Genomic DNA, 26,180 nt, shown 5'->3' with positions numbered 1-26,180 from the left:
AAAAAATTCATCAACTTTATTTCGGCGGCAAAATAATAATAATAATAATTTAAAAAAAATAGAAACATACACTCTAATAATAATAATGAAGCCGGGGTGTGGAATTTGCGCTGCCTCTGTCAGATTTGGATATCACCGTCGGCGCATCAGTGCCTGCTGTTGTTGTTGTTGTTGTACACGGTGGGACGGACGGATGAAGCCTTGTGGATCCGCGGGATGATGTCATGTATCGTTGCACCCCCACGTGGGGGCCGTCGCTCTCCGATAGGCAGATGTGGCCGTATTCCTTCCGAGTAATCCGATTGGACAGATAGGCGCTTTCACGGCAGTTCAGCCCTGCTGCCTGTGTGTGGCAACCGGGGTAAAGCTGGACAACTGGGGGAAATGCGAGATTGTGGAGAGTACCATGTTACGCTTTTAAAGAATCTCCTCGAGTCGGAAGACAGATTTTGGAAGCACATTTAATATATATATATTTTTTTCCTCGTTGGGATTAACCGGCTAACGCGCGCTCCTCGGGAGGAAGAATAAAGAAGTTTAATCGAGCTACGACCGCACCGAATTTTCTCTCCCAACTGCTCTCCCAGCCTGGTTGGGTGCGTTTTGGAGAGTGATAGGATGCTTGTCCACCACGCGTACACTACGAGGGATTAAACGCGTGAATTACAGCCTTCTCTGTTTTTTTTATTTTTTATTTTTATTTTTTTTTATTTTCCCCTTCAGGAGCAGAAGTCGGACGGGCGGCTAGGACGCACGCACGGGTATGTATCCACCAGAGCTGTTGATTTTATTTTTCAGCTTCTTTTTCTTTTTTCCTTTCTGGGGCGTACGCACAGCAGCGCACCGCTTCCATGTCTGTGCGCGGAGTCAAACAGTAGGTGGAAGCCAGCTGCTGTCGGTTGTGGCCCTGCCTGTAGACGTCCTAGAGCGGGTTTTTTTTTATTTATTTAATTTATTTTTTTTTATTATAATTTCCACCACCATCCAGGATCGGATTTCCCTACAATTTGATGCAGGCGTTAAAAAAAATCTTCCTCGGAAAAAGTCAATTAGCCTTCAGTTTAAATCATTTTTTTTTTTTTTTTTTTTTTCGCTGACCATTGACCGAATAAGGTCATCAAGAAGACAGGAGCGCACGGCAGTAGTGCTGCTTTTTGAACTGCTGCAGTCACTGGGACTAGTTTGTTGTTCTTACTTATTATTAGTGAACTGTGTATAGTTAAGTTTTTTTCTTTTTTTACGGTTATAGATTTTAAACCGCGTAATTTATCCACCACAGGATTTTCACGACCTCCCCTACCCCCCCTACCTCACCCCTGTCTGCTGAGACTGCCGTGGCTGTGAGCAAATTTCTACCATTTTGCCAAAGGACCTGCACACTGGAGAGATAAACAAAGGATACATTTCAAGATGTATCCACAAGGCCGACATCCGGTAAGACGCGCTTCCTCTATACTCCACGGCAGCTTGCATATTTATCACACTACACTGATGCTCCTGACTTTGCTGATTCCCCCTGAAATCTGCCCTGCAAAGCGTTTTCCCTTAATGCAGGTCATCAGATTCCTATATGCTTAGATTACAATGCATTTATGCTACACCAGAATGTGCACTTAGTGGTAAATGGATGCAGATGGTTTGCATGCCTGGAGATATTTACTCAGCCAGACACTTACATATGACTGTGCTGGATATGAAGACAGGTGGCGGCTTTAATTTATTTTTGAAATTAGATTTCATATTCAGCGTGAACGCCTATTCATGTGTAGCTCCTGGAGGTGTGAGGCAGACCCACCTCTTTGGTGTGGTAATGCCTCACTGCAGAGGAGATGTTATCCTGGTGTGAGAACTGTTCTCCTCCTCTGACACAATGTAGGAAATGATGAATAAAACTTTCTCCCGTACGACTGGACTGTTTCTCATTTCCTTTTTTTTTTTTTTTTGGTTAACGACCTTACTCTTTCAGGCTCCACATCAGCCCGGCCAGCCTGGCTTCAAATTCACCGTAGCAGAGTCTTGTGACAGGATTAAGGATGAATTTCAGTTCCTGCAAGCGCAGTATCACAGGTAATGATTATCAGCGAAGTCTGAACAGTGTCAACATTTGCTCTCTATTGAATTCTTAAAGGTTAAGACCAATATTTGGCTGTTGGACTTCCTGCAGGAATGAAAAAAGACCTGTTTTTCTTTTGCCGCTGTCAAGTGGTTAAGTGTGAGTGACTTATTGAAGTGATAGAGAGGCTTGAAAATGACACCTTGTCTTCTATTTTAGTCTTAAGGTGGAGTATGACAAACTGGCCAATGAGAAGACGGAGATGCAGCGCCACTATGTCATGGTAAGATTATGTTACAATAGGGAGCAATTATGGTTCCAAATTGCAAGGCTTGTCGAAGATCTAGTTTGGGGTGGAGCGAGACAGGCTATTGTGATCACCTATGTGGTGGTTAGGGCGGGCTGAATGTCAGGTACAGGCCTGTGAAAGCCCCCAGGGGGGGTTGGATGTAGCCGGTTGTTACAGAGGAGCGCTTCCTGACAGGCAGTGGGCTGAGGCTCCATTATAGCACGCCCCCTGATCTCCAAGGGTCGACTGCAGCGTTGCCCTCTGTGTGTGCTGATCTGATTATTCTCCTAGGAGACTCCACGCTCGCACATATGCATGGCCATAAATTAGGTGCGAGCTGATGGCGGAGGCCCGGAGCAGTGTGTGGGAAAATGCAGCACAGTAAACAAAATGGAGGATGTGGAACATGCAGCAGTTTATTTAGCGCACAAGTTTTTCTTTGCAAACCTTAATTATTAGCTTTTATTTTAGCAGCCTTTAAGAAAAACATAGGTGTGCCCCTGACGCAAGAAATTAGTTCAGACATGACGCAGAAGGAAGGTTCCTCGGTGACAGTGTGCTCTGTTGTTCCAGGTAAACACGGCACGGACGATTTAAGCCAATACGTGCAGGCTTAAATTAAACTTTTTTTATTTTATTTTTTTTTACGCAGGAAAACAACATGTCAGCCTGACAAGGAGGAGGTTAGGTAAACATGTAGGGAAGTATCCCACAGCCAGCACAGGGTGTCAGGTTACGCTCTGGCTGTGGGGCTCTGATCTCAGACAGAATGGCTCTCTTGTTTGAGAGTAATTTTCGAAGAAGCTAATGGACTGAATAATGCATTGGCCTCATCAAATAGACGCTGACTGGAAAGCCATTTCTGCCCCGGCTGCCACTTGTGGGCTCCGCGGATTACATTTCAGCCAGACAGACTGACCTGGCTGGAAATATCAAGAGTGTTGAGCAATCACGTTACACTAAGTAAACAGACATCATGGAGATCTGAGGGCTTAAGATGGTGATCAATAAATCTAACCCTCTTTGCACCAGCACTGCAAACAACAAAATATCGATTTATTCAAAGAATCCCTGTTTTCGTCTGATCTTAGTTCATCACCTTTGCCTTTGGAAGAGAGGTTGTTTTTTATCAATGCTCAAAACCGTGCAGTGATGTAATTAGTATAGTGATCAATGTCATTGATTTGTGGCTGCATGCATTATGTTAGTTACACTGACATCATGGTTATGAGTAGACAAATACTCATATAATATTCTTTTACATGTAGTGAACATAACACAGACTGATTGTGAGTGTGAATTCCACCGTGTCCTCTAACTTCAATGAAATCTTTGCTTTCGTTTCAGTATTACGAGATGTCCTACGGGTTGAACATAGAGATGCACAAACAGGTATGTATCGTCAGTTTCTCCAGCTCATTGCTTTTCCACATTGTCAGGGGATGTCAGATTCACGAGGACGTGAACTGAGCAGCAGTGATAGGCTGTGTACGGGCGGATCGGCCGCACGCAAACAAGACGACACAGACTTGTTTCGCTTCTTGTACAATTGCTGTAACCCGTTTTTTGAAAATGTGCAAGCCTGGATTTGACTCAACCTTTTGATAAGATTAAGGGTAGACTTTGGCAGGCTGGGCCTTCGACTTAATGATTAAAAGGAGTGTGCTGATAGGTCAGTGTTTTTTTTTCTGTTTTTTTTGTCGAGATGAACAGTAATTACAAGAGCGGAGCAAAAGTCCTTTAGTCGCTTATTATCCCCTTATCTTTATCAAAAGATCCTATCTTGTATTGCCCCGTGGATCAAGCACACTGATTCCCGGAGTGATAAAGATTGTATGAATGAGTAATCCTGAGAGCCCATTGCTGTTAAACCAGTGAGGCAGTCCCCTCCCCTGTGACTGCCCTAGCTTGGTTAATGACAGCGTTGGCGGCATGGCGGATTGGCGTAGTAGGGTGATCCATCAGCGTCTGGGCCGTGTGTCACACTGCCACATGTCTGTCAGGGCTCGGGTCGCTCTGATAGCTTCTGTCAGGCACTTATCGCCAACTGGGGGAAAGACGAGGGGGGATGGGAGCCGGAGACGAGTTGGAGAATAGAGCTGGGGGAGGGGCAACAGCCCAGCTCTGTGTAAACAGGTTAATCGACTGATCCATTTTAGCGCCTGACTTTTATCAGGAACCTCAACAGAGCTGATGGAAGCGCTTGAATAATTCATCAGTGGGGCCCTAACCTGCTGAACGGCGTGTTTGTGAGCAAACAGTGCAGGCCCCGTCCTTGCAGCTCCCCCAGCTTACAGCTCAGGCAGGGGAGGAGGAGAAGATGGGGAGTGGTTAACAGGCAGGGTTGGGATGGATTATTGGATGCACACAGGCATATTATTTTCCTGCCAGGAGATTTATTCCGTAGTGAGGAAATTCATTCCTCTAACAGTGCCCTTTTTTCATTACTGTGCAGGGACATAATTCAGATTTCAGAATACACACACCGGTACAGCTGAGATGGACTGATGGAGGTGGGAGGGGGAGGGAGGGAGGGAGGGGGGTGTTATCTGATCCCTCTCTATCAGCCGTGACAGTATGTACATGCAAATGGATAATTTCTGCTGCATGATGTCAACCAGTAATTACCATCATATGGTGCTTGTTTCCAAGAACTGCATGGGGTTTGGGGCTCGTGTGTTGGTGAGGTTCAATCAGATTTGGCTGTTACCTGAAGTCGTAACACAAGACATGAGACCCATGCCCGCAAGGAATCGTTTGCTAAGTAGCAAACTGTCTCCCCGTGCCAAAGCAAACTTGGTCAGCCAACAGACTGTCTGCAGTGTTCATACAAAAGAAGGCGTGCAGTGAGAAGTGGTTTGAGAAACTGTGGCTCTCCATGCCATCAGTGCTTCCATATACCCAATCTGTCATGTGGGAATCGAATGCGCTGTAATAATTTCAGGGTGTGAACTGTCGGGTGTCCGGTTCACTTACACAAACTTAAAGTTGCTCTGTTGTGTTTCGGCGGTGGCACAGCTTAGAAGGTTATGGGCTGGAATGTTTTTTTATTTTTTTATTTTAAGCTTGTGTCATGTCTTTGGCTGAAAAAAATAAATTTCTGGCTGTTGCTGCTGACAGGGTCAATCAGAATAATGACTCCTGTATCTATTTTGGCCGACTTTTGGCTTTCCTCAGATCAATATCGATAACTTCAAATGCCAATTAGACATTTATTCTGGACTTCCTTCACTTCAACAAAGACTCTGAGGCTTTGTGCAACATCCCTGCTTATGGGAAACATTGTTTTTTTTCTGACTTAGACAAGCTGCTGTTGTGAATCAGATTTTCTTCTTACTAGGAAAATCACTCACCAGGCAATGCTGTCATCTGCGACAAATTGCTGACCCTCTAAACATGACTAGTCAAGTATTGTTTATAGATGGATCATGTGACCAGAGCCACCAGTTGTTTTCCCTCAGCGTTTAATACTCATCAGTGTCTCGAGCCCGTTTCCCCATTTATGATAGCAACAGGCGAATACCTCTCGGCACACCATTGACAAGCCAGCCTGAGAGTGCGCTTAAAGTGGTGCTACACAGGTCCGAGTACCTGTAATTGTGTAGCAGCAGTGCAAAGCTGGCCTCTCAAGGGCCAAGCTGTCATCTACTTAAAGTGACAACAGCCCCATTTTTATCTGCCAGCAGAACGAGGAAAAAAAAAAAAAAAACTCCCAGCACTGCACTGCATCTATGTTGACAGCAGAGGCGAGCTGAGTTGATGCCTTTTCCATGTATTTGCATGTTGTGTTGTGAGAGGCTGCCAGTTGTTTAGGGCACAGCGGATCAGCCACCTCCTGACCTCTCCCAGCCAGCTGTCACCATGACACTAAGCTACAGAGGAATGGACTGCGCGCTCAAGGCCCTTTTCACAAATCCTGTCAAATGTTCGACTGCTATTTACATGGCTTATCTCAACAAACATGGATTATACAGACCCTGTAGCTTTTCAACCATTTCTGAGGGTCTTCTTCGACTCTTTCTAGAGCACTTACTACACTGCATTAATACTAATGCCCATAAAACATTTATCTAACCCTATCTGTGCTTTATTAGTTGAAGGTCACGTTTATTGTGGTGTCAGGTGAGACCGCGGTTCAGTCTCCTTCTCGTGGACAGTTAATAATCAAGTTATAATCAGTGTTATCTTATGGACTATTGTACTTTCTGTAACATTATTGCCTCTGATCCCGGGTTTCGCTGTGTTTCATCTGATATTTCATCTTTAGCTCAGTGTTTGTCCTGCTGGCTCTCCTGGCTAAGTAGCTATCCATGTTGCAGCTTGGGTCAGCAGGTCTCGTTCTGTTGGACATTACTCTCCAATCTCTCTGGCTCTGCTCGGAGGTAATATGTCTGGCTGCCAAAACTGCCTGGCATTTCTGCCATGTGTAATAAATAAGCTGGCGGTCTGCAAAGTACATTGTGTGTGCTGCTCCAAATGAAAAATCAGAGAAAATCCCTGTGATGTGTTTGTGTTCCGCAGTGGCCCTGGGTTGAACCGCAGCTCATAAATTCCATAGATGATGTAGCTTTGGCACTGTTATTTTTCTGCTCCCAGTGCAGAGCTTGAACCTGAAAGTCTCATCTCCCATCCCTGGAAGGAAAAGGAGGCAGAGCGAGCCGGCTGTGTAGTGTTTTTACAGGAGAGGGGGGGCGGATCACTCCCCGGTCCTCAATCCTCCTCCCATTTCTCTTTTTATCCACCATTCATTTGGTGCGTTTATGTGATCGACAGGCTGAAAATTCAATTTAATGACCTGCCTCCAAGCACGTAATATGATTTTAAAGCCTGTTACGGTCAAGCAGAGGTGCCATTTGCATAATGATCCCAGCAAGATAGGGCTGCAGCCGTTGCCATGGTAGTGGGTAGACAAGCAGAAGAATGGAGGCAGGGCTCTGTGGATAGATGGGAGGCTTGGAGGGTGGTGGGCTGGGCACTTGATTGCAGGGAGAGAGATGGCTTTGGCTTCATTCTTGGAAAGCCTCAGCGAGCTGCCCTCTTTACACATGCTGGCTGTTATTTAATGGCGTCGGTCATAGATTTGAGGTGTCTTAACAGCGGAAATGCTGCTTGTTATGTCTTTGCACTTTGCTGTTAATTGTTAATGTAAGTTGCCTGCACTGTCACATGTAAGTAAACAGTGCAGTCTAGTTAGCGGGCCCCCCTTCCTGAGGTGTGGTGGTGTGGTTTAACTCTGAGGTTAACTGCAGGACAGTGCAGATGCAGACGAGGGGAAGGAGGGCAGGGTGAGAGAGGATCCTCTCAACACAGCAGCACTCTGCCTGCTCATATCCGTTTAGCATGGAGTGCACTCTCAGCACAGCTGTGCTCCATCCCCCTGGGCTCTCCTAATGTTTTAAATATTTCAAATGTCAATATCACGCTGTTTAGAGGATGTTGAGTCAAGCAGTTCTGATTGCCGCAGTAATTGACTTAATCGGTGTAAACATTAAAGGCGGGGTTACATGAAGTCACCGTTTCATTCTTTACCGTCTCATTTTGCTCCCCTTTTGTTTTTCCAGACGGAGATTGCCAAACGGCTCAACGCAATTTTAGCTCAAATTATGCCTTTCCTGTCGCAAGAGGTGAGTTTTGAATCTGACTTCTAAACAGTGTCACAGTTTAGTGCTCAAATAAAGCTGCTTATTGTTGCCAGTATTTTGAAGATATCACTCATAAGAGCCGTTCAGGTTAATCAGTTTTGAGTAATTGTGTGAGGGGGGGGCATTAGCCCTCCCTTTTCAAATTCCAGTAGTGCAGTGAAAATGAAGTGTGACATTCACAGATAAATGAGTGCGAGTGTGTGATAGATGTTGGCGTATCCAAATAATGTTTATAAATGTGTTTCTTCCAGCACCAACAGCAGGTTGCTCAGGCAGTGGAGAGGGCTAAGCAGGTGACTATGACTGAGCTGAATGCTATCATCGGGGTACGTGGACTTCCCAATCTGCCTCTCACCGTGTGTATACCCCCTTTTATTCCTTTTATTTGACCTTTGGTAGGGGCAAACCTGCACATAAAATGCTGTCATTACTACACCTTCATGCACCAAGTAGTCAGAAGTGTTAAGTGAACACAGTAGAAGTTATAGTGCAGATTTGCCCCTTCAATCAAATGTGTTAACATATATATGTCTTCTAGTTTCATGCCACGTTGTTCACCAGTAAGATCCAACTATATACACAACGAGTGTAGCCCTCATGAGCCGGTCTGTTGCTTCAGCTTTGGTCTCGGTGGCATCTTCACTGCCTTGTTGTGTGTTTATAAATGCGAGTGTGAGAGCTCTCGAGATCCCCTTCGCAGCCCGTGTTGCTTTAATTGGCTAAGGTTTTAACGAGGAGCCTCATCCCTCACTGTTGACCTGGATATCTGTGGGAATTAAAAGGCTGAGGGTGAACACAACCCAGTCAGCACTGCTGCCTAGCCCAGACAGCGCAGACAGCAGTCAGCCATCACTGCGGCTTTGCAGCACAGATCTTTGCACAACACAGCGCTGAGCAGTAATGTATGGTGTTCATCACTGCTTCAAAACACCATCTGCTCCCCATTGATCAGCTGTACCCACGCTGCCCTCCTGAATCAGAAGTGATTGGTTTCACTGGCGATACAAAGCTCAGGCTATCAGTGATCTTATTACTACAGTTGAATCTTTAGCATGCACTGGAGACCGACCCAAAAGGCTGACTTGATGACTTGGGGCACATATTGGAATTCAATTAATGCCCCCTTGGTGACCTTTTGTTCCAGGATAATTGCTCCCTGGAATTTGTCTGAGCAGGTGTCTTGAGGTGATGGAGAGCTGTTTGTTTTTGTATCTGTTGGACTGGAGCAGATACTTTATTACACTTTCACCAAAGCAGAGCAGCTGCGAGCAGCAGTTGTTCCTAAGAATAACAAATTTTAACCCTGGCTCCGTCCTGTGTGTGAGATTTTTCGAATTGAGATCAGCAGAATGCTGGATTATTGCTGTTCATCTGAATCTGTTGCTGTGATCCTTTCACTGTGACTCTGTGTTCATCTCTGTCTATAATTTAAAATTGGTAGAATTAAAGATTTACGTCCTATAAAATATTCGAGGAGCCCATTCATGATTTTAGTCGGCGGCCCTGTGTGGCACCAGGGCGGCGAGACCTCCACCCAAGTCACGCAGCTTGCTCGTGTCAGTGGAGGTCGAAATGTAGCTACTGTATGTTTTACGAATACCTTTCCATTAGTTATTTATTAAGGAGAGGCTGTGTAGGCATGCCAAGGCCCTCATGTATATTGTAAGGCAAGGTGCGGTGAAAGAGCGTGCCAGGCAGACAGGCAGCATCCAGGAGCCAGTTGCATGTCTTATTGATGGAGCTCAGGGCCATTAATAGAATGCAACTAGGGCAGCTGCTTGCACTGAATCTGAGTAGTGCTGCTTCCTGTTTGATTAGAAATTACACAATATTCAAGTCAACAAGAAGCCGTTCAGATAACCTTTCCCCCTTTGAGTTTGTTTTAAAGGAGTGAGTAAAATGTTTCTTTAGCCTCTAAAACCCATTGACTGCAGAAGAGAAGAGAGGAGAGAGAGAGCATCTGTAGCAGCTTTAGCTCTGACCACTCTGTCCTCCTTTCCAGCAGCAGCAAGCTGCCTGCCCTGCTGTCATGGTCAGTGGCATCCACAGATATCTACCTGTGCCATGCTGGTGTTAATGGATTTGCTGTGTGCACACATCTGGGCTTGAAGGGCTTGTGCATGTCTTGTGGCAGTTTTCCTGCCCAAGTGCTATGCATTTCTTTATAGCTGTTTTGTTAGCACACCCAATACTACCACAATACATTTGCTCAGTTTTGCCTGTGTGTGTTTTTTTTTTCTATAGCTACACTTAGTCTGAGAAAAAAGAGCGTATGTCTTTATCTTGGAATATTAAATTAGAGGAAATAGGCCAGACTCCTTTTTTATTTATTATTGTCTTCATTTATGGCCCTCTAATGAGGGCTCTTGCTGATCAACCATGCTTATTACCCATCAGTGCCTCATTAAACACAATGAGCAAGGATGGCTCTCCCCTGCCAATGAACTGGCTCCTTAATTTCCCTCATGGACACAATATTATAACACACTCACTCTTCTCTTAGGTTCTTTCTATCTCTGTGTCCCGGGTACATTTTGTAATTGGATTGACATCTGCACCACGGAGCAAAGGACAAGGTTGCAAGATAAAAACCGCACCATTTTCCAATCTAGTCCTCACCCCCAGGGCAGATAATGAAAAAGTCAAGAAGCAATTATAAGGAACCTCCCTGTTAAGGGTTTTAAGGAGATATTTTGGTAGTATGTTTTTTCCTGGGACTCTGTTTTAAAGAGTTAATTTGAAAGCAAGTTCCTGCTGAGTTAATGTATTTTTAACTATGTGTTGGCCCTGCCCATGGCCTTGTTCAATGTGTTGTACCACCCTCATAGTCATTACATAGATCCCAGTATTCCTGAAATGGCCATAAATGGCCACTGATTGAAGTCCGTCTTGTAAAAGAGAGAGGTGCATGCTGTAACAGCAGCTGAATTATTCAGCTGGCTCACAGACGGGTAATAAATTGCTGATGTTTTTATTGGTGTCTTAGCTAAGTATTATTTAACCTTGCTTTAAACTGCTTACTTCCATGCTGAGTGCCTTTTAACTCCCATCTATTTCCCTGTGCCTTTCAAATATTGATGGTGAATATTGGAGGGTTGACTGAGTGCCAGCATGGGACCCCTGGTCCTGGCTCCCAGAGCAGCCTTCCAGACGCACACTCAAAAACACACTCAAAGACTCAGAGTGAGAGCGAAGGAGTGCCAGCTTCTGGCACTTAGCGTTCCCTCAGTCTCTTAAAGTTTGGGTGTGCGAATGATTCATGTTCTGTCAATCCAGGAACGCAAGAGTAGTTAAGAGACACTGGTTGTGTTTTTGAAGTGTTTAAAAGGAGAGTAGTTGTTTAGCCCACAGCCTGACAGATTCCTATACTGCTCCATGTTCTGTAAGACGATTGCTTGACTCATTGATGGCACAGGAGCTCTGCAGTGCTGCAGTATGGAATGCATTAGTTTATTGGAAATGTTTTTCTCTGTGTTAAGCTGTAAATCAAACTTGGCGTTGCTGTTTTCCATTAATTTAGAATGACAAATATTTCTGTAATTCTGTTCTCAATGTACACCGCTAACACTGTGCGACTGAAAGTCTGGGGCCCCGCGTCTCATTCATTAGACATGTTGAGATGGTTCTTAGTCGTAAGTTCTTCTCTCCTCGGCGCACATCTAGGGCTTATGCCACCCTGGCCTGGTATGGAAATAGCACTGAGGGGGATTGCTGTCTGTTCCTGACAGTAATAGATGTGTGAATGTGCTAATATCACGGGGGGTTTAAGTGATCAGCCTCATGGTTAGGATGTGGTTTCTCCTTGCCTTTTCCCTCCAACCCACTTGGTGTTTGTCTGTCTATCTCCCTGTCATCTTACAGCAGCAGCAGCTCCAGGCGCAGCACCTCTCCCATGCTGCTCATGGGCCTCCAGTGCAGCTGCCACCTCACCCGTCAGGCTTGCAGCCGCCCGGCCTCCCCCCAGTGACGGGCTCAGGATCAGGCCTGCTGGCGCTCGGTGCTCTGGGCAGCCAAGCCCACCTCCCGGTGAAGGATGAGAAGAACCACCACGATCTCGAGCACAGAGGTGAGGAGTTAACCTCAGTCTCATCACTGTCTAACCAGTTTATTTGGAAGAATTGGAATATATATATATTAAATTCATCAGTAGTGAAAAGATGTTAAACGGGCCAAAACCAATTTAGTGTGGCGGGCTTCTCTCTAGAGCAGCGTTGTCGGGCCCTTAGGTGAGGAGCACATCCTGTCTGTTCACATTCTGTCTGGGTAATGAGCTGGTACATTCCCAGCCCATGACTGCATAAGCTATTCAACAAGCTCCAGTACACGGTGATAGGCAGGGGCCTTGTGCCCTGCAGTTGATTCTCTCACGTTCAGCCAGAAGCATCTGTTATGATGTGCTAACTGACTTGTTTTTCTTTTTTGCTCCACTCGGTTTCATCATCACCTCGACTGCCATTGTGATGTCTGCAATACAGAGAACACGGTGAGTGTCCAAAACTACATCTGTTGCAGGCTTTGTTTTTAGCTCCACGGCATATGTCAAGAAAATATTCCCTCTATCTGCGTGCTATCACTGATTTCATGCGCTGTCGTAATCTGTTTTCAATAAAATGATTAATGGAAAATGAGGTTTGGAATATAAACCCTGTGTGTTTAATCCAGAGGGGAATGACTGGTATCATGTTGGAGAGATTAGAAGCCTTGTAATTTCATCACAATTAAAAAAGGACTTGGAGTTCACCCTTCTTAAAGGATTTATTTGATCCCGTCTACTGTCTCTCTTGTTTACCAGCTCACTCTTTCTTCTCCTCGGCATGGGATGAATATTTATGAACACAAATGGAGAGTTGTTTTGTTTTCTTTTCCTCCACCCCGTCTGGCTGGACCTGCTAAAGCGTTTTATTTGAAATGCTGCGATCTCTGATGGCTCGTGATGGGCCGGTGAGATTGTGTTTCCGTAGGCTGAGCCCGCTGAATGGGGGCAGTCATGTCTGAAGAAATGGAACTCCTGCGGCGATTAGCGGGCCTGTTTTGTTTCTGCGCTCTCGTCCCAGGTCATCTGATAGTAGAGTGGTGACTTTGGTTAATGAGTCACGCTAAGCATCTCTTTAAAGGTCAGCCATTATGCAGACGGTGGCCCTTTGCCCAGACTGCTAGTCCATCAGCCATTGTTCGCTTCTCTGGGTTGCCACTGACTTCGTCCATGTTGTTGCTCTGGTTCTCGGATGAGGGACAGAGGGAATCAGGAGAACTTGGCAGTTTACAAGCAAATGGCAAACTCCTGTGAAAGCTGCTGGACACCTGCCTAGTGCCTCCTATTCTATTGGCGTTTAGAGTGAGCTGTCCCAGCTTGTGTGGGCAGGCTCCATGAAGAAGCACCAGTCAGTCCCACACTGCCGTGCCCACTGGCAGGATATAGATTCTCTTTCTTTATCAGAGCTCAAAGCCTGAACTGACATGGTGCCCAAGCGCGCTGCTGCAATCAATGTCCAGTGCCCACGACATATAGTTTTTTCCCCTCTCGCTATTTCCCTCTGTGTCTCTCTCCTCTGTTCTCTCTCTCTCTCACGCTTAGCCTGACTGACTCTGGAGAAAAGGCCCTCTGTTCAGACACAACACACTGCTCATGTCCCTGTGAGGCTGTTTGTTGTCCAGTTATGAGGAGGAGGGGAGCCCAGCTCGGAAAACAAGCCCTCCGCCTTTCAGTTCAGATAACAGCCTATTCTGTTATGTGGCCAGGGACAGGCTTGTGTGTGAGATTGGGCTTGGCTGGTGTCAGGGTACTGTTCGGAGTTGGCCCTACAGCTGCATTTTAAGAGTCTGCTGTTTCCATCGTTGTGTGAATAAGGCATTTTTAGTGTTTGGATTGGCACAGTGTGTTCCCTGTGAATTTGTAATGGATGAATGGCTCGCTGCTCTCTTTTATGAAGGCAGGCGAAATGGTAATAAAGCGTGTTTGGTTTTCTCTTTGCAGAATAACTCTATATCCCCATCAGAAAGCTTGCGCACAGCCAGTGAGAAGCATCGCAGTTCCTCTGACTACAGTTTGGACTCTAAGAAACGCAAAGTGGAGGAGAAGGACAGCATGAGTAGATATGTAAGTCGTTAATACCACCGTCATGTCTGTTATGAGGCTGCAGCTACAGTTTGCCACCTTCTGTCCAAAGAATAAAAGAAAATCGTGCCTCTGTCCATCACCATTACAGCATTTTATTGACCATACAACAATCAAAATCTTTAGGGGTACATGTGCAGGGCAATCTTTGGCTTAGAAAAGTGACTTCCTGGAGTCTATGCTGGTTGCCTGGCAACCTCACTGTGACAACAAGACTCCAGGAAGTCACTGCTCCAGGCTCCAGGCTAATCCAACTCTCAGCAAGAAGGCAAATAAGCTTATTTCCCAAAATGACAAAGAGTAATCATTTATTTTGATTGCTTTCTTAACTATCTTTACAGGACAGTGATGGAGAGAAAAGTGATGACTTGGTGGTAGACGTGTCCAACGAGGTAAGCGATGTAGCCTGTAATCGTAAAGGCGTGTTAACATATACCTGGAGGTTGCGGTTATACATAAACATCAGAAATCTGCTGCTGTGTTTTCTCAAGGATCCTGCCACTCCGCGGGCAAGTCCAGCCCACTCACCACCTGAAAATGGCATTGATAAGCCCCGCCCTCCAAAGAAGGACACGCCCAACAGCCCTGCGTCAGTGGCGTCCTCTGGAAGCACACCGTCCTCCAAGGCCAAGGAGCTCAGTCACGTAAGACATCAAGAGAATTGCGGGCAAACTAGGACAGAAAGGGTTTTAAATGAGAATTGCAGAGAGAGCAAAGGACTGCGTTCAAATAGATCTAGGGCGTTTTCTGCAGTGGATTAGGAATGGCTGTCTGTGCTTTAAGTGCATGACTAAACGTCAGGGATAATATTGTCCCGCATCAGGATCAGTCAGGTCTTCTCTGTTAATAGCTCAATGTATTTAACTATTCCAGGATTTTTCCCCTCTGCCTCACTAAAAGATTAAAGCCAAAGCAGTAAGGGGATAAAAACGGCCCCATCTCCATTGTGACCATAATAGGTTTTAGAATAAATAGCAGTTTATGGCTCTGCAGGACTATGAGGGTTGTCAGAATTAGATTGGATTAAGTTCAGTTTGCTCTCAAATTGTCAGCCTGCACAGTGCCTACTTTCTGGGATTGTGAATGTGCTTGCTCTCTCATTCCCTTGACAGAATGACAAATCCTCCACGCCTGGTCTCAAATCCAACACCCCCACCCCCCGAAACGATGCCCCCACCCCTGGCACCAGCTCCACTCCTGGGCTCAGACCCATACTGGGCAAACCACCAGGCATGGAGGCTCTTGGTTGGTACCATTCTTTTTCTTCTCTAGAAACTGAAGTAATGTTTTTTTCCATTCCGTATTGTCATCTCACATACCAATATCCTTTTCTTGTTTTTGTCTGCAGCAGCCCCAGCTTTGCGAACCCCTCTGTCCATTGCAGGCTCCTATCCTACCCCCTTTGCCATGATGGGCCATCATGAAATGAATGGAGGCCTTACTAGTCCTGGGGTGTACGCTGGTCTGCACATCTCCCCTCAGATGAGCGCCGCAGCAGCTGCAGCCTATGGTCGCTCCCCAATGGTAACAACTTCTCACTTCACATAGACCGCCTTGTGGGATTTTGCTGTGTTCACGGGTCACTAACGGATCTGTTGAAACATTTCCATCTGATCGTCTTTTAGGGATTTGATCCTCACTCCCACATGAGAGCCCCAGGCCTTCCAGCGAGCCTCACATCCATTTCTGGCGGCAAACCGTAAGTGTCTCACCAGATGTGTTGCGCATCCATTTTTAAAGGCAGCACCGTTATCAAACACAAACTCTGTGTTTTCCTACAGAGCGTACTCCTTCCATGTCAGTGCCGACGGCCAGATGCAGCCTGTGCCATTCCCGCCCGATGCCCTGATCGGCCCCGGTATCCCCCGCCACGCACGCCAGATCAACACGCTGAGCCACGGCGAGGTGGTGTGCGCTGTTACCATTAGCAACCCAACACGTCACGTCTACACTGGTGGCAAAGGCTGTGTCAAAATCTGGGACATCAGCCAACCCGGCAGCAAGAGCCCTGTGTCCCAACTGGACTGTCTGGTGAGACCCTCTGCTGATTCTGCTTTCTGCTCGTGAACAACTTTTTTTTTTTTTTTTTATACTTACTTCTTTTTGAGCAGTTGTTTTAAAAGACATGAGCTGTTTATATGTGACCCATTTCCACTAACAATGGGATAATCCTTAGTTACATGAGGAGCACATCACTCTGACAGTTTGACAGCGAAGGCATTGGAACAAAAATGCAGCTGATGCTTTTACTCAGTGTTTGTATAAATCAGAGGAGATTACTTCTTGTAACAAACAAGGAAAGACATGATAAACATCGCAAAACATTTTCTGATAATTTATAGTTGACTTGAAATGTAAACATCATCCAAAAAAATGTGTAAATTCGTCGAGCCAAAAATTCGTCTTCTCCGTTCATATTAGGTTTTTGGTTCATTTGTTATTACGTCACATGATTTGTTCCTAAATCTCTCTCTCTCCAGCTCCACTCCTCCGAACATGTATTGATTCACTTTGTCCTCTGTGCAACAGAACAGGGATAACTACATCCGCTCCTGTAAGCTGCTGCCTGATGGTCGCACATTGATTGTTGGAGGCGAGGCCAGCACATTGACCATCTGGGATCTGGCCTCTCAGACACCCCGCATCAAGGCTGAGCTCACCTCCTCAGCCCCGGCATGCTACGCCTTGGCCATCAGCCCCGACGCCAAAGTCTGCTTCTCCTGCTGCAGTGATGGAAACATTGCCGTTTGGGACCTGCACAACCAGACTCTTGTTAGGTCGGGAGAAAAAAAAATACTTATTTAGAGTGTGTGGGCTTTGGCCCCACAACAGAATTTCTCTTGTGCGAGACCTTTTAAAAGAGCATATCAATAAATGTTTGTATGCCCTCTGACTTTGATTGTAGGCAGTTCCAGGGTCACACGGATGGTGCTAGCTGTATTGACATATCCCATGATGGCACAAAGCTGTGGACAGGCGGTCTCGACAACACTGTTCGCTCCTGGGATCTGAGGGAGGGTCGACAGCTGCAGCAGCATGACTTCACTTCACAGGTACGAGCCTTAAACATAGAAGAGATGGACACTCGCATAAACGCAACCCCAGATTTATTGTGAAAGCTTGCTAACTAACAGTCTATTCTATCTCCAGATCTTCTCCTTGGGCTACTGTCCGACTGGAGAGTGGCTTGCTGTGGGTATGGAGAGCAGCAACGTGGAGGTGCTGCACCATTCGAAGCCTGACAAGTATCAGCTCCACCTGCACGAGAGCTGTGTCCTCTCCCTCAAGTTCGCCTATTGTGGTATGAACAAACACGCATACAAAGAGCACGGGAGAATGCTGACTATACTGAACTGCCAGCACTCCTTACCTTGTCCTATTTAATTTAGTGCTAAAACTGCAGAGGCCTTTATGTGTTCTCAAAGTTGGGATGCTATAACTCTTTATTTGTAGGGGGTTTTTTTTCTATCACTTCTCAGTCCAAGGTAGTCTGATGGCTGTGTTGTTTTCTTGGCAGGTAAATGGTTCGTAAGCACTGGGAAGGACAATCTGTTGAATGCTTGGAGGACTCCTTATGGCGCCAGCATATTCCAGGTATGCAGATCAATACTTTCTGTCTGCAGCCCAGGCAAAAGTGTGCCCAGTTGTCTCTGAGAGGAAGGACACTGCGACCGCTGTCTGACAGGACTATCCTATCAGTGAAAACTGAACCTGAATTATTGACCTGACAAAGAAGTCTTTTTGAGGGATGTCAGGCCAGAACTTGATGTCACTGCAATCTAATCTGGTCCTGTAGTCAGCTAATCTTCTCCACTTAACTATAAATGTAATTGAGCATATTAACTGCTTTGAAGACTAAAATGTTTTTTATCTTCTTTTCTGTAAACAGTCCAAGGAGTCCTCATCTGTCCTGAGCTGTGACATCTCGACAGACGACAAGTATATCGTGACAGGCTCTGGTGACAAGAAGGCCACTGTATATGAAGTGATCTATTAAAACAGACTGCTTTGGATCAGAGCATGGTCATGCTCAGGAACAGTAGACTCTTCCTCCATCTACCTTCCCTCACACAGACAGCATGGATGTTGCCTGCAGCCCCAAGGTGGATGGGCAGGAGGTTTGGCAGTGCCAGACTGAAATGGATGGCAGTGCTGTTGTGGCCCTGGATGCTGTGTCCTTCAGCTTTGCCCTTCCTCACTCATACAACTAACACTTGTACAGCGAGTGCAGTTTCCCAAGGCACTAAGAAGAAAATAATGTCTTGCTGTTTTTCTGTTTGTTGGATATTTCTTTTTTTATTCGTCCTTTTTAATGTGGAGATAAAGTTCCATGACACAACTAGAAGCGGCGCTTCGCTCTGGAGCTTCTCCTTGGAGGTCCTGTGAAAAGTGTACATAATGGAGTAATAAAAGGCCTTTTATAGATTTATATTTTGGTGTCCAGTTACGCTTGTGATGGTTCTTTCTTGTTCTCTCCGTGATTTTCTGTCCCCTCGGGGGATGGAAATTAGATTAGGACTTTGTAAGAGGATATTCTATTTCAGTTTTTTCCCTCCTTGGCTTTTTTTCATGTTCGTTGTCCAGAATGACCTTTTCGGAAATCTAATTTGGATTTTTTTTTCTCCCCGACAACGGCCTTTTTTTCTTTGCTATTTTCTGTAACACAGACATTTGGATTTTAGCAGTAGAGAATTCTGGAAAGGCCCTTTTTTCTGACAGGAAGAAGGAGAAAATCATGGTTTCCACTTACGCCTATCCTTTGGCCCTGCTCAGCAGAAATTCAACTCTGAAATGAAGACCTATCACTGAACACTGGCTGCTTTCTATAACATCAAAATGGATAACTATCAACTGCGGGACTGATGGATTTCACACAGAAGCAGCTGTGACTTGAGCTCAATGTGTTGACTCCACTATTGTATGAAAACTCATTGCTCCACCCAGCAACGTTTAGTCATCAGTCTATAAGCGTTAATTATTGCCTCTTTGTTTGATGGCCTGTGACTGATATGCAACACTTTCATGGTTACTCGTAGAGGTGGCAGGCGAAGCCATTACCACATTTGACATTTTGGGTATACTGTTTGCTTTCTTCAGTATTTCATAATATTCCACTACAATCTTCTCATAGACGGGAACAGTCTCTGCATCAACACAAGTCAGACTGTGTCTCATACACGTGTCATCATCCATAAGGATTGTACAGTTGACAGTTGTTGATAAATCAATAAACTGTTTTTATATAAACTAATTTTGACTGAATTTCTATAGTGCTGTTGCCATGCTGCTGCTGCTGTAGGTTTTATGGAATAGTTTGAATTTTTGGGTCGTATGCATATGAACTTTCTTGTAAGTGGATGGATACCACTCTCATGTGTATACATAAAAATGAACCTACCGCAGAGCATTAAGACTGAAAGAAAGGAGAAATGGCTAACTTGACAGTTAGAATGCAACATTGTCCAAAGCTTACTAATTCAGTTATGTGTTTATTTAATCTGAACAGGCTTATGTGCATAATTGTTAAAAATGTTTTTGAATCATGGAGCTTAAAGGAGCTGGTAGACTGAATTTGCCCGACAGAGCAAGGCTAGCTGTTTCCCTAGTTCTAGTCTTGTGCTAAGCTAACTGTTTTCCTGCTGCACCTCATGTTATATGGTCATATGATCGTAGGAAAGCAGATCATCTTTTTTTTTTCCCAAAATGTCCAATTATTGCTTCTTGTAAGAGGCAGTCTCAGAAAACAGGGAAATGTACTACATGAACTGACATGTTGAATGTCTCTTGGGTCTACTTTCCTCGTCTGAAAACCAGAAATGTGTCCTAAAAGTCTCTGTTGCTCTGTGTGTTGCTAGTGAGGACTTGCTCTAGTCTGCAGTACATGCAATCTTATTCACATGCTGGCTCTGCTTGACAGTAAATGGAAGTACATCAGTAAATGCATTCAGAAAGGAGCTGACAACGGTCTCGGGAGAACTACAGACATGAGAGGGAGACATTCTGGGTGCTGTTAGAGAGGCTGCTAGGAACCTCATGCATCGGCTTTAACTCAGAAAATTACTGAGCTCGCTTTAATATTTTAAGAATGAACGTGGTGCGGTGTTCAAAGTCACAGTGTGCTGCACCGATTCAGGCCACTGTTAGCAGCCACCATTTTTTTTTTTTGTGCTGTTTCCATGTATAGCAGCAGCCATGAAATCACACAGCCATCTCAAAGTGATACAATAAGGCAGCGGTTTTATGCAGTGCCACTTCAGAAATATGACGCAAACACTGCTCTTGAGTTCTCTTGAGTGGTCTTTTGGTAGCTGAATACTTTTGGGCAGGATAGGGTGAATGGCCCAATCCTTCCACTCCAGAGCAACGCTCTTCTAGGACTCTGTGCTTGAAGCTGTGAGCCCTTCATATGGCTGCCTCTTCAGGGATGTTGTTGTTAGATTATAAAAGCAGGGCCGGATGCTTTCAGCATGGAGCCAGCCGCCATGCTCCGCTCTCACGGGCTCATTTGTTAAAGGCTATAGTCTTTCTTTTCCCACATTGCTGAAGTGTGTACTTCCTGTGTGCATTTGTAGCTTAAGCTCCTTGCTCAAGTACAATTTTCTTCCTCACTTAATCAAACAGCGGAATATCTGCAGATGAAAGGTTGTACCTCTGAGAGCCTATTGCTGGACATTGAGGGGGTCATTGTCTCGCCTTCCGCTGATCTACCTCTCAATAGAAGGCTTTCAGCAGGTTCTCATGCAAAAGCCCATGCTGGCCAGTTCTATTTAGAGAAGGGCAACAGAGCAGACTAAGAAACTAGAGTGGTGTAAGTGTTTTACAGCAGCTCTAAACATAAGAACATGGTCCAGTTCCCTACTTCTGCTCATATTGTTAGAGCCAAGACTCAAAGACCATACAGAAAATCAAGGGGGGCCTGTAATGCCAATATGAGGACTGTGTGAATGTTTCTTTTTTTTTTTTTTTTTGTTTCAGCTCCCAGCCACTGATCACTGTCCAACCAGAATCCTGGCTGGCTCTTTTGGCTGGCATTCTGTTTTCAACCCTCCCCCATCCATCACACAGACAATCAGGGGTTTTCTTTTTCTCTTTTTTTTTTTTTTTTTCATCAGTGAGGGACTGGCACCGTGCTGAAATGCAGAATAATAATCCCCTAATCACCTGAGTATTGCCAGTCCTAGGTTTTATCTGCAATGGATGTGAAAGCCCCCAGTGCCTAGTGATTACAGCATTTGATCTGGGTAATAATGTCTTCACTGTTGCCCTGCCTAGGGCCCGAAGGCAGCACAGCTCTAATCCACAGTGCATTCTAGTGGAATCGCATTACACAAAGACCACCAGGGTTCTCCTCTAGAGGGGAGGGGGTGGGGGTGGGGGGTTAAAGGAGGAGGTTGCCATGGAAACAAGCTTCTCTCTCTCTCTCTCTCTCTCTCTCTCTCGCTCTCTCACGGAGACACACATGCATACACACTCTCCCGGGATAGATAAGCAAAGGACAGGTTCTATGTTTACTTTCCATGGACCCTCCAATCCCTGAGCAGGCTGAGCCCTGATAACGCCGGCCTGTACAGCCACCGACCACTGACAGCAGATAAGCACTCCAGCAGAGCAGAGCAGTCATCACTCTCCAACCAGGATGAACAAACCTGGGAGACACGGATTCATTTGGATTAGGCTGGATTTCTGCTACTGCCGCCGCCACTGCTGCTGCTGCTGCTGCTGCTGCCGCCGCTGCTGTGTACAGACTACTGATGTTCACAGGACTCTCTACATGAGAGCTTGATGTTACACTTCACCCAGCGGAGTCTCAGAGTTTAGTCAAAGGACACAGACACAGTAGTGGACTGGATGCTATTTTAGCTATCGAGGTCAAGGGACTGTCTGCTCTGGGCAGGTTTGTGTCACGGCAGCTCGAGGGCCGTGATCCTAGAAAAAATTAATTCCCCCTGATGTGTCCTGAGGAGAGACACCACACATTGTCAGTGTGCTGTTTCACCATCTTCTCGTGTCTGCTCTTTGCCGTAATGGCACTTTTCCAACTGGGAGGCCATAGAAGTATCAGGACATTCCTTTGTATTTATTCCAAGTATCCACTAAAATCCAGTAATTCAATACTTGGAGTAATTGGATTTGTATGATACTAATGCCCCGAGAAGGAAACAACAAGCTCTTTGATGTTGAGATCAAGACAACTACAAGTACTTCTTTATTATGTGCATTGTGCTAACATGCTAATTATTTTTCCACACACATTCTTTGATTAAAGCACAGCTGGAGGTGTATAAGCAACATGACTAATTGCAGAGGAAACAGCGTTATCAAGCTAAAGTGGTGGGAGCTAGATTTCCCTTTGGCCCCTTCTTCTGTCTGAATTTACATCTAACATATCCTTTATTTTTTATAACACCAATTAACAACTTCATCACATATTCTGAATTAAAACAGGGGAATGTCAACAGGTATCAGAATCCTGAAATACTTAATAATGATTCAACTCCATGTAATAAATACAGCCTGTGCTAAATATGTTTTAAGGCCTTCTACTAATCATTCTCTCCGGTTGATGATGGGTAAAAATAATGGGAAATTTTTCCTTCTATATTTGCTTTCGGTCATACTTTTCCTCATGTGATGCAGAGCGTATTTATGGAATGATATGCGGTGCTTCCTCTAACATTATGGTCAAGTTAATCAAGAGCACACATCCACCAGTGATTTCTATTTAAGCTAGGCATGTTGGCACACTTTGACTCATGTGACACTCGCAATTTACAACTTGTAAACCAGTACCAGCACAGCACACATGCTCCTGTATGTTAGACAATGCCATTTATATACACCTATGCTATGATATATCTTAAGGTGCATTTACTCCTGAAAGGGGCGACTGCATATCATTTATTTTTATTTCAGTTTTTAATTAACTGACATACCTTTGTAGAACTTATTTTCACCTTGACAGTAAAGAGGTTATTTTTGTAAAGTTATACACACCGTGATTCCATTTATCTATCCAAAGGTTTGAATACTTTTTTAGTATTTAGGGAGAAAGCAGAATTTAAATCCTATCAAATTCCAGTGTAAGGATTGTCCTTCAATTTTAATAGGATTGAGATGGTTTGGACACAGGACCATTATGCATTAATTAGTATTATACAGTAATGCTGTAAAAGTTGTTGTTGTTAAGGTTAGGTTAGTGCAGAAGTCAAATTTAGTGTAATTCTGCTATCTTAATAACGAGTTGCCAAACATTAATAGAAAGTATTTTTTAATATTTTTTATATATTAGTATATATAAGTTTTCCCTTTGAGCTGAGACTGGTATATGAGGTTGAGGCACAGACTGACATGACTTATGAAGAAAGTAGTGTATTGAAAACAAGATACTAACTTAAGCTAAAGATTAGCCGCGTTGCTAAGCGTTAGCTACATCCGCTTCTGGAAACAACGGAAGTGATTTTCTTTGCCATGTTTCAGGCGTATAATGTCCGCCATCAAATCGCTAATGGGTACAGCTGCAAAGCAGAGATGTGTACTGTGTTGTTTCGGCTCATTTCTTTGGACATTTGACGTTTTTTTCCCCTCCCACAGTGAAAACTTGTCCCCACTAGCCTCCATTAGCTGTTAGCTCCAGGACTTCCGAGTTAACTACAGCTGCTGCGCTCGGACGAAAACAACCAAATGATCCAAGCCTTGAGGAGGAGGAGGAGGGTGAGTGTTTAACATCAGATGATGTGGATGATGTGGCAACAGCTCCAGATACATTTTAAACTGAAGAAGTGAAAATATCCAGGCCCACGTCAGATCAACAATCAAATCAAGCTAACAGTGCGCTAACTCCCTTTGACTAGAAGGCAAACTCTCGTGATTGTAAATGAAAAGAGACAGATGGCTTTGACTCCCCAGATTAATAGTTTGTTGGATGCTTATCACTCTTTCTGAAATGATCACGTGATTGTTGTCAGGGTTTTCAAGTTAGTGACTCATTAAAGCATTTAAATAGAGCCAGTCTGTCTTCATCTAATAGTAAAATGGCAAAAAAAACAACATCATTTCATTCATTTATATCTAACTTAGTTTTAATTTCTTGACTTCCATTATAATAATAATCACAATTTGCTAAGCGTCATGTTTGTTTGCTGCAGCATAAGTACATTGTCAACGGCACTTTACTGCAATCCTGGTCCTCTCCTGACAACGGTATCCAAATATGTTTCTGGTAATAGAAACCAAGGGAAATAAGAGTAAAAACAATAAAAACAATTGTATTGTGCTGCAGATCAACCAGCTTTTACTGGACTTTCCACCGTAATTTATAAGATAGAATAAATAGCAGTGATTTCACATATACTTGCAATGCACAGTGAGCATCTCATACATTAAGAAACACTAGATCTTTTGCTCATCCCACAGTGAATTATCTCTACTCAGCGTTGCTTTAGTGCCCTATAGTCGTAGCAGAGGTGTAGAGGGCGGCCTGCACTGTAAAAGGCATATTCTTTGGTCACCCATTGTCTCTCGGCTTTTTGGAAAGCTCTCGCACATAAAAGTATCGAAGTGGCCTCGTGATATCTATGCTGGATGGCTCATCCCTGGCCAAATAAAGCCCAAGTGTCATTCTTTGTGACAAAGTGTTGTGTTTTCTGCACACCTAGTGAGAGGCTGAACCTTGGGAATTACATTTTTCCAGAATAGTGGATGGCCAGTTGTTTTAGAGTTAAGACTAATTTTGTTTTATTAGATTGCTTTCTGCAGCTTTCTGGATAAAATGTGAGAAAGTAATGAAATATTTCCATTATACTGCCCCAAAGAGATTGTGTTTTTATTCAACCAACAGTACAAAAGCCAGCGATTTTCACGTTATGGTTACAAATGACAGACAGTGCTTTAAAAAACTGGAACCACAATATAACTGGCATTTTTAATTGAAAAATGGCTGTAATGTATAATGTCCTTATGTTGCAGCTTGTATATTTTTTTTCCAAGTTGTTTTTTTTTCTTATCTATGGCAACGCTGTGTTTTAAGATATGAATAAAACCCTAGGCAGGCATGTACAAATAACACATCTCTGCTGGGTAATACCTTTAAATAAATTAATTTACATAAACTCAGTGAAGTCAAGTTGACACCAGACTAATGAGATCTACATGATGATGTTGTTAAGAAAACTGAATTTTCTTGCCCCTGCTTCCGGTCTCTTGTGGGTTTTTTTTCCCAGTAAAACACTTTATATTTTATTCCTGTTTGGTTCATTGAAGCATCTGTCATTCTCGGTGCTCCCACTGTGCCTGACAAAAGCAGAGCCATGTTAGATTGAAAAGACAGAGGGGCAATCTTTCAAATGGATCTCTTTTTGAAAATATATTATGACATAATCATGTTTTCTCCCTAAAAGCCCAGGGGAGGCCTGTCTGTCAGATTGCAGTCCTCTCTTGGCTGCCTGGCCTGAACAGAAACAGCAGTTGTGTGTTAATAGAACCCAGAGGCACTCTGAAACCTTACCCATTCTGCTTTACGCTCTCAGCCAGGAGATTAAAGTCAGGGAAACATTACAGGAGGCTGGATAATTGCCCCTGTGTCTCCAGCAGACAAAAGGCAACGCTCCGGCAATTCCCTCGGTAAATTGTCAAGAGAGGCTCAAGGATCCTTCAAGGCTGCAGCAAATTGTACAGCGCTGTCTAACAAACTACCAATCTCTGGATATTATGAGGCTTCCATATATCCTTGGCCATAATGACAGCTTGCACTGCTATAATAGAGTGCAGGCGCAAGATAGCTTTTGTGAGCACACTTCCAATAGTAAAATTACTACCTTGGTTCCCACTCTTTTATTTTTTTCTTCTTTTGTTCCCATTTGTATTTTGATTTATTCCGCTATCATTTTTATTTTTCGTTCAGAGCTGAGTGCTGGCTGCTGCCACCAACAGATGATTGCAACCTTTACTCCTGAGGGCCACTTGATCCCCTGACAGGAAAAAAAAAAAAATCTGCAAGCAGTTAATGAGTTGCCATCCATGCCTAGTGTTAAGGGTGTCTACAAATTAACAGAGGCTTTTGTCAGGCCTCTCCTTCGCTCCCTC

The 26,180-nt window shown here is 44.4% G+C and overlaps 1 protein-coding gene across 1 annotated transcript; it reads left to right on the top strand.

The window, feature by feature from the left end:
- The first annotated feature begins 313 nt into the window (after positions 1-313).
- tle3a (TLE family member 3, transcriptional corepressor a) lies at positions 314-19,343 on the top strand. The gene is made up of 20 exons (XM_084554988.1): positions 314-761; positions 1,280-1,434; positions 1,967-2,067; positions 2,273-2,336; positions 3,690-3,734; positions 7,904-7,966; positions 8,236-8,310; positions 11,846-12,067; positions 13,959-14,081; positions 14,441-14,491; positions 14,591-14,743; positions 15,212-15,344; positions 15,448-15,623; positions 15,725-15,798; positions 15,881-16,130; positions 16,629-16,876; positions 17,005-17,152; positions 17,250-17,400; positions 17,617-17,693; positions 17,989-19,343. Exons 2-20 carry the CDS (start codon positions 1,411-1,413, stop codon positions 18,094-18,096), a joined length of 2,286 nt encoding a protein of 761 aa, XP_084411114.1. The 5' UTR covers positions 314-761; positions 1,280-1,410; the 3' UTR covers positions 18,097-19,343.
- Positions 19,344-26,180: the final 6,837 nt, after the last annotated feature.

The sequence above is a fragment of the Chelon labrosus genome (assembly GCF_963514085.1).
Source record: "Chelon labrosus genome assembly, chromosome: 11".
Taxonomy (NCBI): Eukaryota; Metazoa; Chordata; class Actinopteri; order Mugiliformes; family Mugilidae; genus Chelon; species Chelon labrosus.
This window is presented reverse-complemented; position numbering and strand designations above follow the sequence as displayed.